Source organism: Empidonax traillii, unplaced genomic scaffold, assembly GCF_003031625.1.
Source record: "Empidonax traillii isolate 1590-97213 ecotype Southwest subspecies unplaced genomic scaffold, ASM303162v1 scaffold207:size1520225, whole genome shotgun sequence".
NCBI lineage: Eukaryota > Metazoa > Chordata > Aves > Passeriformes > Tyrannidae > Empidonax > Empidonax traillii.
In genome coordinates this window covers 1030449-1049539 of record NW_020955400.1, presented here as the reverse complement: position 1 = coordinate 1049539, position 19091 = coordinate 1030449, and the positions used below count along the sequence as shown (strand labels likewise).

The 19091-nt window shown below is 35.5% G+C and overlaps 1 protein-coding gene across 6 annotated transcripts in view; it reads left to right on the top strand.

Moving 5' to 3' along the window:
- Positions 1-12975, top strand: part of STXBP5 (syntaxin binding protein 5) — a 103790-nt gene extending 90815 nt beyond the window's left edge. For all 6 annotated transcript variants that reach the window (XM_027887336.1, XM_027887335.1, XM_027887340.1 and 3 more), the window contains 6 exons: positions 1670-1909; positions 3384-3753; positions 5704-5869; positions 6635-6746; positions 9025-9245; positions 9922-12975. In XM_027887336.1, the coding sequence (XP_027743137.1) occupies positions 1670-1909; positions 3384-3753; positions 5704-5869; positions 6635-6746; positions 9025-9245; positions 9922-9963 (1151 nt within the window). In that variant the 3' untranslated portion in view covers positions 9964-12975. The remainder of the gene's footprint in view (positions 1-1669; positions 1910-3383; positions 3754-5703; positions 5870-6634; positions 6747-9024; positions 9246-9921) is intronic.
- Positions 12976-19091: the final 6116 nt, after the last annotated feature.

The following is a 19091-nucleotide window of genomic DNA, read 5'->3' as shown; positions in this document are numbered from 1 at the left end:
CAGGATAAATAAGATGCACTAAAACAGTTAAACTGTCTACCCTCAGTTCTCTTTTAGAATGAACTGTCTATTCTCAAAAATGCCCATATTATCTGGCAATTTAGTTTTTATTGTTTGGGGTTTTTTTTCCTGTCCATTCCAATGCTTTTGGAATTTGTATACATGCTCTTCAAATATTCAACTAGCTAGAAGTCACAAATGCACATTTAATGTTATGCCTATTGCAGTTACTGTATTATTATATTCAGACTGATTAATCCATGTTAAAGTTGAAAAAATGCATTAAATTAGTAAATATTCAAGCCTAAAAAAAAAAAAGTATCATAAGAGGTGGTGGTCATTAGAATTATAAAACCAAATAATCGCTTTCATTGTTTTACTCTGGATTCAATTTTACTTAAATGGAAAAATGATGTTAACATCTGAGTGGTTGAGTGAATTTCTCTCTCTAATCTGTGTTTTACATTTGACAGCTAAAATTCAACAGGACAAAAATTTTTTTCTTTGTTGGAATGAGACAATTATATCCTGAGAAGATTCACTGTTTGTGTTAAGTAGATGTGTGTATTTAGTCACATGAAATCTAGTATGTATGCTTTCTAAATGCACGTTAGATGTTCTTTGTAGAAAGTTTTGCAATAATTTAGTTAAACTAACATAGTAATACTTTCAAAAAGTATATGGTTGAATGTTGCTTTTTAGCTCTCAGTCATGCTTTAAAGATGCCAAATGTATATATCCTACACAAAGATCCAAATCAAGAACTTGATTTTTTAAAAAGTCATTATATAAATTATATCTAACTTTTACTGGTAAAGGCTCTCTTGTGCTAAAATTTTGCAATTATGAATTAAGAAAGTAAAGCATTAATTTTTGAATGCACAGATAAATTCAGTGTATGTGGATGTACTAAGTATAGCCACACCTACAGGTGGCACACAGAGTGGAGCAACACATTTATTTGTTTGAGCTTTTGTTAATGTTAAAATTCATTTATTTGCTAAGCAGCAAGCAAGACATCCTTAAAAGTTTTAGTGCCATTACTGGGACTGTGGTACAACATTCAAAGTGGAAATCTTCAGCTTTCCGTACCAGTACCAGGTGGCATTTGGTAGCATTTGTTGTTTCTTTTACCAAAAGTTTGGAGATCTGTAAATAGCCTGTTAGATCTCCTCCATACAGTTTCCTAAAGTGGGACAATATTATTATGAGTCATAACAGGTTCCATGTTACCATACTGTCTGGATATCACTAAAGTTCCTAAAGTAAAATACTTGTATCTTCTTAAGACTAATAAATCATGTTCCATGGAAGCCAGTATTTTTTAATCTGGTCAATAAACTAACTAATTGGCAGAGAGGTTTGTAATTCAATTTTTTTTAGGGAGTCCTGTTTGATGACTTATTCTCTGGCCCTAGAAGACAGAAATATGCATAAAAATTGTTCATGATCATTATCTGATGGCAACCTCTGCAACAAAGATTGATTTGCTCCAATGCAGAGTTGAAAACTGGGCCAAAAGAAAACATGACTAAAGAAGAATACAGGGGTAGTAGTCAATAGAATGGTAATTAGTATACAGTTGATGCTAAAGAACACACAAAAAAAATGAATTCTCTTAATGCCTGCATTTTGCCATTCTTTTTAATTAATACTGATTTATTTTCAGATGTCAAAGACAACTCTTTCAGTCGATCCCGGAGTTCTAGTGTAACTAGCATTGATAAAGAGTCACGCGAGGCAATTTCAGCTCTTCATTTTTGTGAGACTTTCACAAGAAAGGCTGATACATCACCTTCCCCATGCCTGTGGGTTGGGACCACGCTGGGCACAGTGCTTGTGATTGTACTGAACTTACCCCCAGGAGGAGAGCAAAGACTTCTTCAGCCAGTAATTGTTTCTCCTAGTGGTATGTACAAAGCAGACAGGCTAAAATATACTTTGATAAAATATTGTTGTCCTTCTTCATGTTTTCATAAGAAACTGGTTTTTTTTCAGTTATAGAGTAATTAAGAATATATATTCCATTGATCTAGCTCCTAAGTTTAACAATCTACACTGATTACTTTATTACCAGAGTTAAAGTTGGAAAAATTGAAAATACGATCTCATAAAATATAAAAATACCACTTCAGTGTATACTTGCTGAGAAAACCATGTTTGTAATTGTTAAACAGAGATAGCAGAAGAGATGAGTAATATCAAATGCTCAGTTTATTTTTTTTTTTTAGTCATGAGGTAAGAACCCTTCAGTTTTCCTGCATCAAAAGAATGGAATGCAAATTAAGGCTGTATGTTGAACAACTAGCTTGAAATATTAGTGACAAAATATTCCTTTAGACTGCTGTGAAAGGTCTTGTATCTTTTCTGATACACAGCAACTGATTTGGTTGTAATTATGTATTACTGGTTTGTTGAATATGCTGGTAAGCATACATTTAGCTTTTCTGCTACCACTGTCTCAACAGAACATGCTGCTCTAGTCCATTTTGCTTACACAGATTGTATCATACATAAAAATTGCAATGCTATTTGATTGTAATAATGATTAGGAGTGGTGTAGTATCTAGACCATATATGTAATTTGTGCCCAAACCATATATGTAATTTGTGCCCAAATCAAGTAAGGTATTGGTAGCAGTATTCAGATTTGGTAACATTTGATCATAAAGGCAAGGCTGCAGGCTAGACAGTATGTTTCATCACTGGATCTGCAGCGTAATCCTTTAAAGCATATTGCCATGTGTGTAGTATTTTTTTTGTACTTAGCAAATGTTCACGTTGTTACTTATGTGTGAATAAATGAAGGTAAAATAAGAAATGTAGTAGCTTAAGATCTGGTCTACAGATACAGTGATTTGAACAGTAAGGAGGGAAAACTTTCCTCTTTCATTTTATGCTAGAGAAGTGGATTCAAGAGTGAACTGCAGGGGAGGAATAAAAAGACATACATTGCTTGTTTCTGAACCAACTGAAGGAAAAAGTGGTGCTCACCTTTGACTAATAACATTTATTGTCAATATGAAGCACACTTGTACTCCTTGGGAGAGAATGAAATTAGCTGCATTTGTGGCACTGAACTTGAATACAAATGTGTTTGCCAGTCTGGTTCTCTTACTAAATGTATACGTTTCCCTGGAAGTTAATGGAATAGAATATATACACTTAATCCTTGAAAAATGGTCTAAAATTTTCTTGAATATTTATATGCTTCCTTGGTTTTTAGGTAAATGTCCAAAGTGTTTGGTACATCTGTTTTGCTAGAGGCAAACCAAAGTTCTTGTTTTCTTTTTGTTCTGCTAGCTTCTTAAAGGAATATTTTGTAGCTTGAAAGGAAACTTAGGAGAATTGTTTTAGAAATGTGCTCAACTACTTTTTCCTAGGAACCATCCTGAGGCTAAAAGGGGCAATCTTGAGAATGGCTTTTTTGGATACCACAGGATCTTTGGTCCCACCAGCACATGAACCCTGGAGAGAACACAATGTTCCTGAAGATAAAGATGAAAAAGAAAAAGCGAAAAAACGACGACCTGTCTCAGTGTCCCCTTCTTCCTCTCAGGAAATCAGTGAAAACCAATATGCAGTGATATGTTCAGAAAAGCAAGCAAAAGTTATCTCACTGCCATCCCAGAACTGTACTTATAAGCAAAATATAACAGAGACTTCTTTTGTTCTTCGTGGAGACATAGTGTCATTGAGTAACAGTATCTGCCTTGCATGTTTCTGTGCCAATGGGCATATTATGACTTTTAGGTAAGACCTGTTTGATAGTAACTTAAATATAAAAAGAAGTAGTAGCCTTCTGCTACACAGAAAGGTTCCTTTTCCATAAGAAGACGAATTTAAAAAAAAAAAATAAATTTGCATTCATTCAGGTTTAATGAATCTCTAACACTTAGGCCTGGATAATTTTGATTACACATTCCTATTAATTATGCCTCTAACACATGAAAAATTTTCCACTTTAGTTCAGGCTACCCTGGTTCAACACATAGTTTCAAACATGTGACATAGGCCCATAAGTTGAAGTTTATCTGAAGATAAATTTATTCCCTGACAGAGAAAACTGCCTTGAGTCAGAACTTTAGCTTGTACCTGGCCACAGCTTTATTGATTTTTGTGCAGCTGTTTGCATCACACTCATGCCTCAAGCTTACTGCTGTTGTGTAGTTTGCTCACGTTTTGAAGGCCTTAAACTCAGACTATAAAGGCAAGATTAATTGCAAGTAGTTGTACACTAATAAGTCATCTTAAGGGGTCTAAGTTATGAGTTTATACATGTAGAAGTAGTTTTTGAATATACTTACTTGTCACTTATGTAATTTTCATGTTTTTTTTTTCTTAAATGTTTCTAAATGCTATTTTATTCTGAGCAAACATGAGGTTTGTGTAAAGCTGTCAGAGTACTGTATCATACTGAAGATGCCCAATACTCATCTACTGATATAAATTTAGGTAGTACTTGGTAACAAATCTGTAACAAACTATGAAAGTGCTATTATGGATGTCACACTTGTCCTACCTGATCTAATGGTTTTGTGTTCTGAAGCTGTAAGGGTCAATGCTTGCATTGATCTGAAGCAAGACACTTCCCTGTTGTTAACTCTCTCTTAAGAATATTCTTATTCATGCATGGCAGAAGTGTCATTTCTGGGTGATGTGTTACAAGAAAATGTTGCTTTTTATTTCTCACTTTTAAAACTTGGCTCCAAAGACAATCTCGTTATCGTTTAAAAAAAAGCAACCCAAACAAACCCCAAAACAGACAAGAAAAGGCAACCCAACACTTACTGTTGTGGTTATTACGTCTTCCTTTGGTTTTGACTTCACTTTGCTCCTTTTGCTACTTTTTTTTAGTTTCTAGAAATAATCTTATGCAGGTGGTGTCTGCAGCAGAAGCTGTTAAATGTATTGTTGGGACATTTGCAGCTAACGGCTTGTATAAGTTTTTTTACAAGAACTTCACAGAGGATGTTTCAGAGACAGCAGTTTATTTTGGCTTCTGCTTGTCAAGAAATCAGGTTCTGTCTCACATTTATTGTTATGCTGAGGGAGAGGAACAGGTACCAGGAAGATTGTTATAGCCCAAGTGTGCTCTGTCTGTTCTTCAGTAGATTGATGCAGTAAGTACTGCAGTTACATTACAGAATTAAAAAGTACAAGGTAAGCAAACTTTACTCTAAAAGAATTTTCTCTTAATTATCCAGTCAGACAAGAAAGGTGGACATAGTTCATTAGATTGATTGAGGCTACTGAATTCTGTTTTCCTTTGACAGCACACCCCTGCATATTTCTAAGTGTTCTTGAGGAGAAATCTTTTAGACTAGTATTTTTAGTCAAGGAGAGGAGAGACAGGATGTTTCATTGTAAACTCTTGGTAGATACTTACTGAAATACTTTGTTGGTAATTATTAAGTAGTGCCTAATTCAGTAGCGAATTTGTAATTTACATGCTCAGAGTATCATTTAAATAATGCTTTTAAATTCATCTGTGATGCAGGTGCTTAAATTTCACTTTTGAGGTGCTACCTTGAAAAATCTCATGTTTTGAGATTCTGTAATTGCGTTTGATGATACCCTGTTTATGTGGTCCTCATGCAGATGAAGAGAAAGAATAATGTATTGCAATTTAAAAATGAGCCATTTGATCAATAGTAGACATTTATGCTATATTTAATGGAGTTTAAAATTCTTTTCCTTAAGTTTGCCAAGTTTAAGGCCATTGCTGGATGTATATTACCTGCCACTCACCAATATGCGGATAGCCAGAACATTCTGCTTTACCAATAATGGACAAGCACTCTATCTGGTCTCACCAACTGAAATACAGAGGCTCACCTACAGCCAAGAAACATGTGAAAATCTTCAGGTAATGACATTTTTTTTTAAATTACTTTTTTATTGGATATATTCTGAGATTCTTGGTTCTAGATTCATGATGCTTAGAGTAATGAAGTTTGTCATAAAGCCAAGCACTTTGGCTTTTGTGCTTCGATTTCTTTTTTTTTTCTTTTCCTTCACTTCTATGCTTAAATTTTTCTGTTCCACCCATGCTTTTGTACTTGAATCAGTTTCTTACCTAATTTCCTTTTGATCAATAGAAAAATTCCTTTTTTAACATGCAGTTAAAATTCCCTTGTTCAATTGATGCTGGTGGAGGTGGGTGCTGACACAAGTGGGGAATGCCAGCTTGGGATACGTGAAGGAAGCTATTGCTCTTCAAGGGTATTAACAGCTTGAAAAGATTCTTGGTCATGCTGCAGCTTGGTAGTTGTACAGAATAGTGAAATAGCAGAGATGCAGGCTGTAAGCTCTACTTTGGTTCTGCTGCATATTTTTAGATACAGTTTCAATAGAACAAAATTAGGAGTCTTACCCAAGTTGTTGAGGGGCAAATAGAGCTTTGACTGCATTTCTTTGCTTTCGAATTCCATAAGCTTGCAGACATCAGAACAGAAGGTTTGATCAGATTTCTTACTGTGCTTTTATATTACCTAAGTTGCCTTGCAAAGGCAGATGTCCATTAAAGCATATTCATTTTGAAATTCAAATCAATTAAATAAATCCCGAAAGTGAGAACATTACATTAATTTTAGTAATGTATGCCTTGTTATGTCTCTTCTTCATTGCAAAGGAAATGTTGGGTGAGCTCTTCACTCCTGTAGAAACACCAGAAGCACCAAACAGAGGGTTCTTTAAAGGCCTGTTCGGAGGTGGGGCACAGTCACTTGACAGAGAAGAACTGTGTAAGTTTTATTCCTTGTTATTTTTCTGGTATTTCTACCCAAGGAGGGCAGTGATCCTTGATAAATGTATAACCTATATAAATAGAACATTACATTTGTAAAGAGGTAAGTAAAAAAGGCAATGACAAATACTTTTTCATCTTTTGTGTGTTGTATACCTCACCAACAAGATCGGAAGAGCTTGCTTTTTTCACAGGCTCTTTTACCTCATCTATTCAAGAGTAGATTATAAGACAAGAAATAGAACAACTAATCTTATTTTTATTCATCTTTGGGAATTGCATAGTACTGACCGTGACACTGTTTACGCTGGTAAACTGAAAGGGAATGTTTTTGGAAAATGCTGTTCTGGACAGTGGGGAAATTAAAACTCCACTGTAGCTCAGTTATTTTGCCAGATTTTACTCATTTGATTTGTACTGAGATGCCTTAGGGGTTGAGACCAAGGACAAAACTGTTTGATAGTTCAATTCAGTCCTCTGTTTATAGGACGTTAAAATTCAGATTTGGCAAAATTTTTGTTGCTCTATAATTTTCTTTTTTTTTTTTTTTTTTTTTTTTTTTTTTTTTTTTTTTTTTTTTTTTTTTTTTTTTTTTTTTTTTTTTTTTTTTTTTTTTTTTTTTTTTTTTTTTTTTTTTTTTTTTTTTTTTTTTTTTTTTTTTTTTTTTTTTTTGATTACAGCTTTATTTTCTACTGTGGCATTCAGCACTTTAATATATTTAAAGAAAAAGCCTTTTATTTATTCAGAGATTTGCTAGGTGCAGCACCATATTATGCAAGTTTATTTATAAGAACTGTTTCCTTATTAACGTGAAACGTATTTGTTAAAATGAACATGGTGCTCTGGTAATCCTTTATTTTATATTGGTTCTTTAGATCTCTACAATAAAAATTAAATTAGACTTCATTGCTTGTTCCTGTACATTTTTAACAGGTATCAGATATTTAGTGGTCACTTTCTGTGTTAAAGATTTCTATTTATGTATATATAATACTTCAGAAGGTTGGTGAAATATTCTAGTAGAGAAATTTGTGTGCACAAATTATAGTTTAATAATATGACTGGGACAGAGGAAAATACCTTATAACTTTAGAAGCTGCCTCTTGAAATAATTTCAATTTTTGGCTTGGATCTTCACAAGGAAAATAATATTTAATGGAAGAAAAAAAAAGCGTAATGAATTGTAGCCTGAAATTGAGTTTAATGACAATTCAAAAGATGTCAGAATGTCTCTAAAGTAGCCATGTTTACCATGAGAGTCACAGCAATGTCTGTATTAAGTGAAATGATTTGTCTTTTTCATTTATGGAAATTCACAGAAAGACTGTTAGAGTATTAGTAAGTGTAAATCATTCTTAATAGAAGCATAAAATCAAATGAGAATCTTGAAGTACAGCATCAAAATATATTAACAATATTATTTTTCCTAGAGCTGAAAAAAAGAAAATATTTAAACTATATCTTAATGTTTGAATAAAAATACTCAAGTTTTTGTACTGTAAGCAATTCAGCATTAGATTAGCACATCCTTTAATGGTCTAGAATGAGCTAGGTGACTGATGTCCCATTGGGAGCAAAGTTGATGTAGTCAGTGCCACCGCTGGAGTCTGGAGCTCTTCATCTGACCATTCGTGTGTGTTTCCTATAGGATGAGCTGGTTTGTTCTTACAACCATTCTATATTTTTATGATTTACATTGCTTCTTTTTTATTTTTCTTTTTTTTTTTTTCAAGATTTTTACAATAGTGAGAGCATAGACACCTAATCTTCAGGTGTCTGCATCTAAAATTGAACTTCCATCAGAGGAAACTTCAGCTGGTGGAGTCATACTAGCTGGCTTACACACCAGCAAAGCACTTCCAGAACTGATCACAGCCTGTATTTTCAAAATTATCCGGCTTTGTCTGTTGAAGTCATAACATGTTTCATGTGAAATAAGCTACATTGTTAAAAAACACTTCACCAGCACAGTTCTCTTGATGGCCATGATGCTAACACTGCTGAGAATTCTAATTTCACACTTGAGCTGTGAAGAGGTTACAGTTTTATAACCTGCCTGGAAACTTGGAAATATGTTTGAAAAATCTCAGTTTTATTAAGTAGTAATATCTAATAACGTTGAGTAGAGAGTGTTGCTCATAGTCACACCTACGATTAGGTGTTTGGTCTCCATGCAAAGAAATTACACCTCTGTATAAACTAGTTTCATTGATGTTTTTGCAATAATGATGGAAAACCTTACTATTCTGTTTTTGCTGTTTTGCAAACACCTCCAGTTGGGGAATCAGCATCTGGGAAGGCATCAAGGAGTCTTGCCCAGCATATTCCAGGACCTGGAGGTATTGAAGGTGTCAAAGGAGCAGCATCTGGTGTAGTTGGTGAACTAGCACGAGCCCGGTTAGCATTAGATGAAAGAGGACAGAAACTAGGAGAACTGGAAGAAAAGACTGCAGCTATGCTTTATAGTGCTGATTCTTTCTCAAAACACGCTCATGAGGTATGTTAAACTGAATGTTGATTGTCAAATAAATGCAAGTTCTGCAAGTAACTGAGTTCTGCAAAGGCATGTTAGAGGTATCTAAAGAGAATGCAGTATCATTGATAAAGGATACTTCCCTTTTATCTATCAATTGTTACTCCTAATAATTAAGTACTAACGTGAACAGCTTTGTTTTTTGGCACATTGGTCTAGAGCATGCAGTCTGCTGGAGTGGCATGTAAGCTTCTAAAATTGTGACTCAGTTCCCATTATTGAAAAAAATAACTTACTTTTGCTGAATTAATAAGAAGATTAATGATCTGTCAGATTCCTGTGGTCCTTAAGAAAGATCCGGTTGTACACAAACCCCATGAATTCAAGTCAGTCTCTCTCCTCAGTAACTACATAGAATGGCTGTTCTCATCCATTTTCATGTGAACTCCTGAACTCCTGTGCAATCTTCCTATTCTCCCAAATATGCCTTTTTCAGAGGCCAGATCACCAGCAACGCTGCTACCATTAAAAAATTCATCATGCTAAACCCTCACTGTTCAGCAATGTTGTTGCTGTAGCTTTGAGAAACATTACTAAAATCCCTCTTTCTCGTGCTGCTTTGTAAGCATATAATTTGTTGTATGTTTTGGTACATTATAGAAACAGTAATTAGAAATTGTTTTTTGATTTTTTTTTTTAGATGATGTTGAAGTACAAAGACAAGAAGTGGTACCAATTCTGATGACGCTCATCAATTACATCTGTTTAATTTTGTCCTGATGAAAAAAATCTTGTTTTTTCATTAATTTTGGCAGGACCACTGAAATTTAAAGAAGTACTCACCGTTGGATACTGTTGTTTCCTAGCACAAATGACACACTGTTTTACCTCAGTCGTGGCTTTAACTGAGGAGCTTTATTATCTAAGAAACACACACACAAAACAAACTTGAGTGTTTCTTAGCTGTTGGTTAGGAGAGAGTTGGAACTGAGAAGGTAACTAGAAGATGTGGAAAAGAAAGCAAAGGGAAAACATAGTGTGAGACGGGCAGGGGCAATGCAGGGTCAATCCTGTGTTAATATTTCATATGCCAAAAGTTTTTGTGCTATTGTAATTGCTGTCAGTGTTATACCCTCCTGTGAGGAGAGGCAATAAATCAGGGGTCCAAGAGCTGGAATCAAGTGGTTTGTCTTGCTGGGCAGTAGCTGATTTACACTTATCCTCTCTAGGACTCGCTATATTTACCATTATCATTGAAGAAGAGTTGAAGTTTGCTGTCACTTCTTTCATCAGAGAAACTGGAAGCTTGGGAGATTCCTTGTTGAAAACTGTACACATAGTTGACCTGTGCATAGTCTTTTCTTGGACCCCTGATCTAGTATTCTTGTATTCACATCATATTCTGTGAAGTGCAAAACAAAAGAAAACATAATTTTTGCATTAAAAAAGTCAAGTGAATAATATGACTGGAATGTGTCATGCTGGGAGTTTTCATTTGTGTTATGGCCGTGCAATGTGAAATGTGGTAACATCTTCATTGTGGTAAGAATACTTCAACTTCAGTTAAATACTATTTTTTTGCCAAAAAGAGTTATTGGTTAAGGTTGTGTAACGTTTAGAAATGGCTGTGGGTTCCATTCATGCTGTGAGTTTTTATAAATGTTTAACAGAATGTGTCTTTACAGCCATTAATTAAAATAGCTGGGATAGTTTTGCTCAAAACTTGAGTTCTAGATGTCCCTTTAGTCCCTTTACTGTGAAATCAGATAACTGTGGACTCAGGTTTTCAAAGTTTTACACACCATGGAGGTGCTGATGCATGGATAATGGCAAGCAAGCATCTAATATTTAACAACTGTCAGTATGTGGTTTAGCAAATCTCTTCAGTTCTGCTGGTGGAGCTATTTTACAAGTACCTGTCTCAGCCCCACCCATCACTAAAGGCAGTTGGCCTGAAGTTCAGATTTAGTCTCTAAAGCAGTGTTGTCAATATAAACAGTGGTAAAGTGTGCACAGAAACTTTAGGAATTGATGAAATAATTTCAGTTTGGATGAGGTAAATAATACAGCAAAGCTAACTTGTTAATGGCTACTGCACTAAAGCTGATATAGTGGGAATTACCCAGAGCTCTTTTTAAGAGAGAAAATTTCTTAAATGCTTGCATTTCAAAAATTTATTTAGATATTTTTCCTCAAAGCAGGAATAGTTACTCACTGGTTTTGTCTTATAAAGGGAATACTTAGAAGCTGATAGGTCTACATTGTCTGAAATTTATCATTTGGGTTTGCTTCTCCAAGCACTGTGTTTTGTTTGCTTTTTTCACAAATGTTTTGAATGTTCTCAAAGCAAAACCTTGGTTATATTCATATTGTGATGTTGCAGGTACACAGATAACGCAACCTTACAAAACACCTAAAGGATGCAAAATATTGAAGTTACTAATGGTTTTTAATTTTTCTTTTTAAATGAGAGGCCAATATGTTTGGGCTTTGTAGCACAAACTGATGAATTTTTCCACTTTATAGTAACATTAAATTTAAAAAGACAAGTGAATTCTGTTGCCAATATGAGGGCGTGCCATACTGCATTCACTGTTCAAAGAACTTAACAAATGAGAACGTGACAATTCAAACAACAACATTGATTTCTTGATGGCTCTCTCCCATACCTACTGAGGCAATGTTAACTTCAGTTACTTAGCTTGCAATGCAGTATTTGCCTCTGCATGTTAATTTATTTTTTCATGTAAAACGAATGCACATTTAAATTAACACATTTTGTTAAAAATCCAGGTAGAAGAAAACTAGATAAACTAATATCCATACCACATCCAAAATATAAAACCCTAGCTGACACTTGTTCCCTTCCTTATCTCAACATTTATAAATTGAGATGACTGATTATTATTTGACCAGGTAAAGATAAACTATATTTCAAGACAACAGAATCCTTGAAATTAATCTAGCCAGGCTCCCATTGAGAGGATGGTGAAATTACTCTTCAATAAATCATGGTATCATTCCATGGAAGATGACCTTGGCTTGAAAGGAAATGTACTTAACTTTCTCATCAAGACACACTTGACAACCACCAGCAAGCAAAAAAATAAGAGGCAGTGAGAGACCATCTGCCAGTACACGAAGAGTAGTGGCTTATTTGATACTATAGAATCTATCATAGTTGAATCTCTTTTGTTGGTTAAGTTCAGAGCATGCTTCTAGATATGAAGACTAATGAAATGATTCCTCATGAGATAAACATGCAAATGGTTCTTGGTCAATAAAAGGGGCTATGTACAATTTTAGTCTAAAATGTTCCTTTTTCCTTTCCTGTGGAAGGAAGTTTGTCATAGATAAATCATTGCATCTTATTCTGCTATTGGTGGTGCACCTTTTGTACAGCAAAGTATATTGAAATCCTTGTGGGGAAGCACCTCTGGGTTTTTTGCTAGCATTTTAGTTGTGTGAAACTTTTTCAGAGTGTCTGGAAAACTATGAAATACAATTGAGCTATTACTTTTTTTATTTTTTTGGATGAAAGTAAGAAACTGCTGCTACCTATCTGTTTATATGTAGTGTGTCTTGTTAGGAACTGTCAATTGAAGAAGCTTTTCTTCACCTTAGTCCTGCCAAATCCTGGTATGTGTAAATATGCGTGTATTCCAAATCAGTCTGAAAGTGTTACACCACAGGCATCTCCAGTGATTTGTTCTTCAGCAAACAGTCAGTTCTAAAATATAGTAATATATAGCTGCGTTCCTTGTCTGTCTTTATGCAAGGTTTTTGTGCCTGAGGTGGTACATGCATGGCAGGTGATACTGGAAAGCTACATCCAAAGGAGAATTTTTGGAAGTAAGTTAATTTTTTTTTTCTTTTAGTTTTCCTTTTCTTTTCCTTTGTTTTTTCTGTTTGTTTGTGGGGGGTTTTTTTGAGGGAAGGGGGTGCGTGGGAATTTTTGTTTGGTTTTTTTTTAGTTTGTCCTTTTTTTTAATTAACAGCACTGATCTTACCTGAACTTTTAAACTTGAATTTTTCCTGCACTTTAATTCAATCATGGTATTTTATTCCTTAATTTTTTTTTTCTACATTTGTGCAGTTCAGGTTCATTATTTGTATATAAACACACATGTTTAAATAAAGACTTTAAAACAGATTACTTTCAGGCACCTTTGCTAATCATGTGATTTATTTAGAATGTGTGTTTTCTTAGCAAAATATGTATATACAATATAGAATCTAATGAAAGGCACATATCCTGTGTCAGCATTCAGTTTATAAATTACTGCAACACTTTCACATTTGTTACTAGATAATACAAAAAAATCTGTTATATTTATACATACTGCTTAAGAATATACTTTTAGTTTTAAATAATTTTTATATGTACACTTCTACCTTTAATTTTAGAAAGAATTACGTTCAAGTTTTAAGTCAAAGTACTTAAAGTATGTATATTATCCATAGAAGTTGTTTTAAGCTTATGAATACATTCATATCTCATATCGAGATGATACAATTACTAAGCAATGAAAACAAATTGCCCCTTTTGCTTTGCAGAAAATAATCAGTTATTTTCACCTCCCATTTTGAACATTCTTTAACAATTCCCTAAGTATGGAGTGAGAAGATAGCAAACTAGCCTAATGTAAAAGTTTTCTCAATAGCTGCAGTCTGTGGCTGACTAGTGTTCTATGGTTTGTTTTTTACTGGTATACACAAGCGACTTTTTCAGCTATATTTCTCAAACTTTTAAAGTTCTCCAAAACTGAAGTGAGGTTTGTCCAATAAATATTTTCTTCGATTAATCTGTGTATCTTGATTACACATCAGCTCTTTACATGTAAATCCGAGTTGGGTTTTTTTGTGGGTTAGGGTTTTTTTTGGTTTCCCACATATGTGTTGGAAAATTTAACAGCCTGTGGCTGAAGTGCCCTCTACTTTCTCATCACGGTTTAACATCCCAGGGCGGGCATTGACTGCGGCCAAAGTCCAGTGCAGGAGTAAAGGACTGCAGCGCCTTGCCTCCCTCCAAGTAGAAGGGTAACTTGTCATTGAATCTTTGCTCATTCTAACCAATTTTCTGGATCATTTGTGTGAATCTTTTTTGGGTGGATTTTGATAGCTTTGCTATTACTGCAAAATCTTCAAATACTTTATAGACAGAAATTTTTGTTTGAGGGGAGGAAGTAAGCAAAATAGAATAAAAAAAATGTGTAGTGTAGGTGAATCAGCTAAACTGATTATACTGCAGTTTTCATTGAAAAGCTAAATTAAGCTGGGCCAATTTCTTCTTCTTAATCCTGTTATAAAAATGTGCTATATATCTACTTTTTTACTATTTCAAGCCAGATGAGTGTTCTGCATTTCTGGGTTCTTTTACATGTTATGAATTTCAGACTTAAAGATGTGGACATTCATTTTTAACAAGGGTTGGGGAGGAAGAAGAGAAATGAGGCAGAAACATTGAACAATCAAACGAAAGGTGTCAATCAGTATTTCTTTAGTATTTCCATGTACGCCTAGAAATGTTTAGACTAACCTACGGCTGTAGGTTACCTTTATACTTGTATTTCTTTTTGTTAGTATTTTTGTTAGTTACATATTACTAGGCAAATAACTAGAAGTTAACCTGTTTCAGTTGAAAACATGTAAGGAGTTGTATGTGGATTACCACTACCATTCAGTAATAGGTGATACAAAGGGAGAGGGGTGGGAACATGTTTTAAATATTCCCTTTTAAAACAGAATTGTAAATAAGCAGTACTGTGTTATTTTAGACCTGAGCTCTGCTATCTGTAGTGGTTAGAACTAGGAAAACATGCTGCTTTCTAGTTATGCTGCTGTTTCATTGTACCAGCACCATGGAGGAAAAAAAAAAAAATCCGTAAATTTTTCGAACATTGCCCACTCATGGGTAAGCATGCTTGATGTGTACAGTTCTCGTTTATGTATATGTTAGTGTGTACATGTGTGTTTTCATTTTCCTTTATGTTCACTGCAACTTATTCTTCAGTTAAGTCTTGCTGAGCCCCACTAGCTCTTCTGAGGATGATTACTGGAATATGCATTTTTAGGTAGGGTTGCAAATCCATCTGTCTACAAATATAGTTTCATATGAACTGCAAACTGTACTGTTACAAACACAACTATGTTAGATTGCATAGAGTTATTTTACTTACATGTACTTGGACTGAAATATGTCATCATAATGAAGTTAAAAAATTAAGTATGGAATATTTTTGTAAATAAAAATACCTGTGCAGCTGGTATTTTAAATTTAAAATGTATTATACATTAATGTTTCAGAAAAAAATGTTCATATATGTGTATATGAATGTGTCATTATGCTGAAGGGCTCTTGATTGGGCAAAATAAACTATTCGAATCTCTCCTGAAATGAGTGGGGCTTACTCGTTTTCTTCCTGAGCAGTTCTTTTCCTGCTGGCGGGAGCAGCAGGAAAATGTGAGATGTGCTTTATAACAAGCAGAGCGGTGGATGCTTGAAGCACCAGCAGACAGGCTGACAGTGAGTAGCCCTGAACTAGCACGAAAGGTGAAATGATTTATCTGCAGAGATGTTCCCAAGCACATCTAAAACCGTTCTGAAATGTGCGTACTGCTTGTGAAGCTGTGAAGTCCTGTTACCCTTTTAAGCTACCAGAAAGTTCAGGTCATCCATTGCACAGACTCAGTAAAGCAAAGCATTTTCTTTAGCTGCCTTTTGACAGTGTTTATTAAGTTAAAAAAGTAGAGTGTATGGGGAGGAGAGATGAAACTGATTTTTTTTCTTTACCATATTTATGGCACAGGAGATGAATTATGTTTTTGAGGCTGAGATTTGCCAATTTCTGGCTTCTGGTCTTATTAAATTTTGTCTTTTGCTGTTGGGGAGGAACATAAACAACCCACCTTTGTAAACATGCTCTCCATGATGCAGAAATAATGAATCTGAAGAAAGTCTGGGACTGTAAATCTGAAAGGTAAAATTGCTGTACCTCGGTGAAATTTTTGGAATTTCTTGATGTCAAATGGCAAAACATTTCAGTTTGTTTTAGTGTGTTAGGATGCAGTTTAATCTATGGGAAAAGTCTGCTACTGCCAGGCTTCTTCTGTGTTCTTGTTTTGTTTTTTCTTTAATAGTGACATATTATGACCTTGAAGCTCTGCAGCGCATGGAGTTATAAATAGGACAATGCATTGGAATGAAAAAATTATCTTCACTTTAATTGGACTGACAATATTTGAAGCTGTCACACTGCCTCCAGCTACTCACAAGCTCTGGTAGTCTCCAAAAAAAGTAAAAAAGCTACAGTACAAGTAGCTACCTTCCTATAGGGGTTGTGGGGCTGCACTACTGAGCATCAATGGACTGACAAGGGGAGGGGAGTGCCAGAGTGAAGTTGCAAAATGAAGCGCTTTGATTTAGTGAAAGTCAGGATTTGATGAGACCTGTATTAAAACTTGGTTCCATTGGACTTCATGTGTTCCAGCGGTTTTGGTGCCAATGTTCTATAAACTAAATACACCTAAGACCTACATCTAAGACACATGATTATATGCCCATCAGTATTTTTCTTACCCAGATTTTTAACTGGGAATTTTCATCCAGGCGGGGTCACTGAACCAGCTCCTCCATGTTTCCCATTGGCCTGTGGGTGCTCAGTGGTATCCCTGGTCTTGCTTGCTCCCCACTCCTAACGTGCATTTAAACTGTTCCCTTGACCACAGGTCAGCCAAGCAAGAGGCCTCTCTTAAGAGGAAAGGTTTCAGGCTTGCTGGAGGTATCCCAGTCTGGCCTAAGGAAATGTAACTTGCATATGTAACTCTTTGTAGTAGCAGAGTTCTGCTCAATGGCTGTAGCAAACAGTTCTCCATGTTTTTCAGCCACGGGAGACAACCTGGGCCAAGGCTTGTGCACAGCCTGCTCAGAAAGGGAGAGCTGTACCCACCCCCACCACCTTAGCTGAGAATTAGGGAGCAATCCTTTAGCCCCAAACACTCATTTAGAGCTGTTTGATTCCAGCACTACTCAGAAGGACTGATGTAAGACTGTAAAAAAAGCCACAGTCAAGATAAAAATGGATACGTTGATGTGTTTTGGAGCAGTTAACTGCATTTCTGTATCTTGCTGCAGTCACAGTGTGAGCAGGACTTCATAGAGAGTTGAGTGTTTGAAGAGGTTTGTAATCAAAATGTCAGACTGTGCTTATGTTTTGATAAGTTTACCAACTCCTCTGCCTAATTAAGCAGACATAATGAGAAATTTTATATAACTGTGATTTCAGTGGTGCAAGGCACTCCTGGGAAGAATAATATGAAATGAAGTCTCCTGTGTCAGAGTGAATAGAAAATAATTTCAAGCTGATATCCCCTAATTCTCTTGTGCACCTGCAAGTCTCTTAGCAGCACTTGAGTTAAGTACCTTTTATCTAAATGTTAGTGTCACCTACCAACTATGGCACTTTTCCTTTTCCTACAGGATCTTGAAGGACACACTGCAGTGGTCCAGGCCTTCCTGAGACTTCTTTTCCTTACAGTTGCTGTCTTGAGATTGAGTATGCACCTCTGTTGTTCAAGATGTATCTCAGAACTTAACACTAATTTATGTAAGAAAGGACTGTTTTTTGGACTGGGTTTTATTTAATTTTTTTAGACTATCTCCTATGAAAAGGCTAGAAAAAGGACTAATCAAGGTTATATCAGGTTTTCTTCTTAATATGCTCAAACTCAAGACAATTCTAGCTGTGAACTTAGAGGCCCTTTACCTCCCATTTTGTCTTTAAGCACAGCAGTTTCTGGTTGGGTTTTACAGTTTCCAGAATCTCCTGAAAGAAATCTGGGAAGTGCCTGGGAAGATAGATATAAATTCTTTACTGTTTCAGTTAAACTCCCTTTAGAAAACTTTTTTTTTTTACACATTTTTTAATGTGCAAAAATGTTGCCAAAGCAAGATTCATGGAAGTTGCATAGACCTCTAGAGCTTTCCCCTGGTTGTGAAAGGCCAGTAGTTGGTTTGCCTCTGTCTAACATGCAACTTCTTCTTCATGTTAGGATTCTTTGGAAGCAGCTGCTTTCTCTCCAGTAGTCCAGTTACCTGCATGAACCAGTTTTGGCAATTAGCTTGTGGGCTGTAGTCACCAATGCAAACTTCCTCTAGGTAAATAAAACTGAAAAATACCTGAATATTGCTGAGCCTGTGAAGCTCTGACACCAGTATCACAACTACTTGAAAGTATTTGGCAGATTATGCCCTAAGGTACAATCAAATATCTCTCCCCGTGACCTCTGCAGGGCGCAGTGTAATTCCTTGAAACTTGCACTGTCAGACCTGGAGAGCATTGCATCCAAGGCCTTTCACTACCTCGAGAAGGGGGATGGCTGAAGTGGGTGCATGGTTTACCTTTATATAAACAGTGATAGGGACTGGCCATGTCTTGGAGAGCAGATTGCAAACCTGAAAACCACACTCCTTGTGATTTAGCCTGGGGAAAAGGCACAACAAGTATGAATAATGGTCATTTGCCGTAGTCCTTCATCAGACTGATGACAAGCAATAACCTAAAATTTCTCCTGTAGCTATTAAAAAGAATTTCTTTACATTTGCACTATAAGCTGTAAGGTTATCATTTGCTCTCAGTCAGAGTGTGAGTTGCTTTATTATTAAGCTACTATTGTTGGTCTACTACTTTATTATTACAGGCAGTGTAAAAACATTTGAACAAACATGGATCTGAGCCTGTGGCTCCGTAAGCTTCAGCCCAGTAAAAAAACATTTAGCATAACTCAGAGAGGCAAGGAGGCAGAAACAACAAAGAGAGGTTTGACTGAGCTGGTTGGCATACTGCTGATTCTGTTCTTGCTATGTTTTTG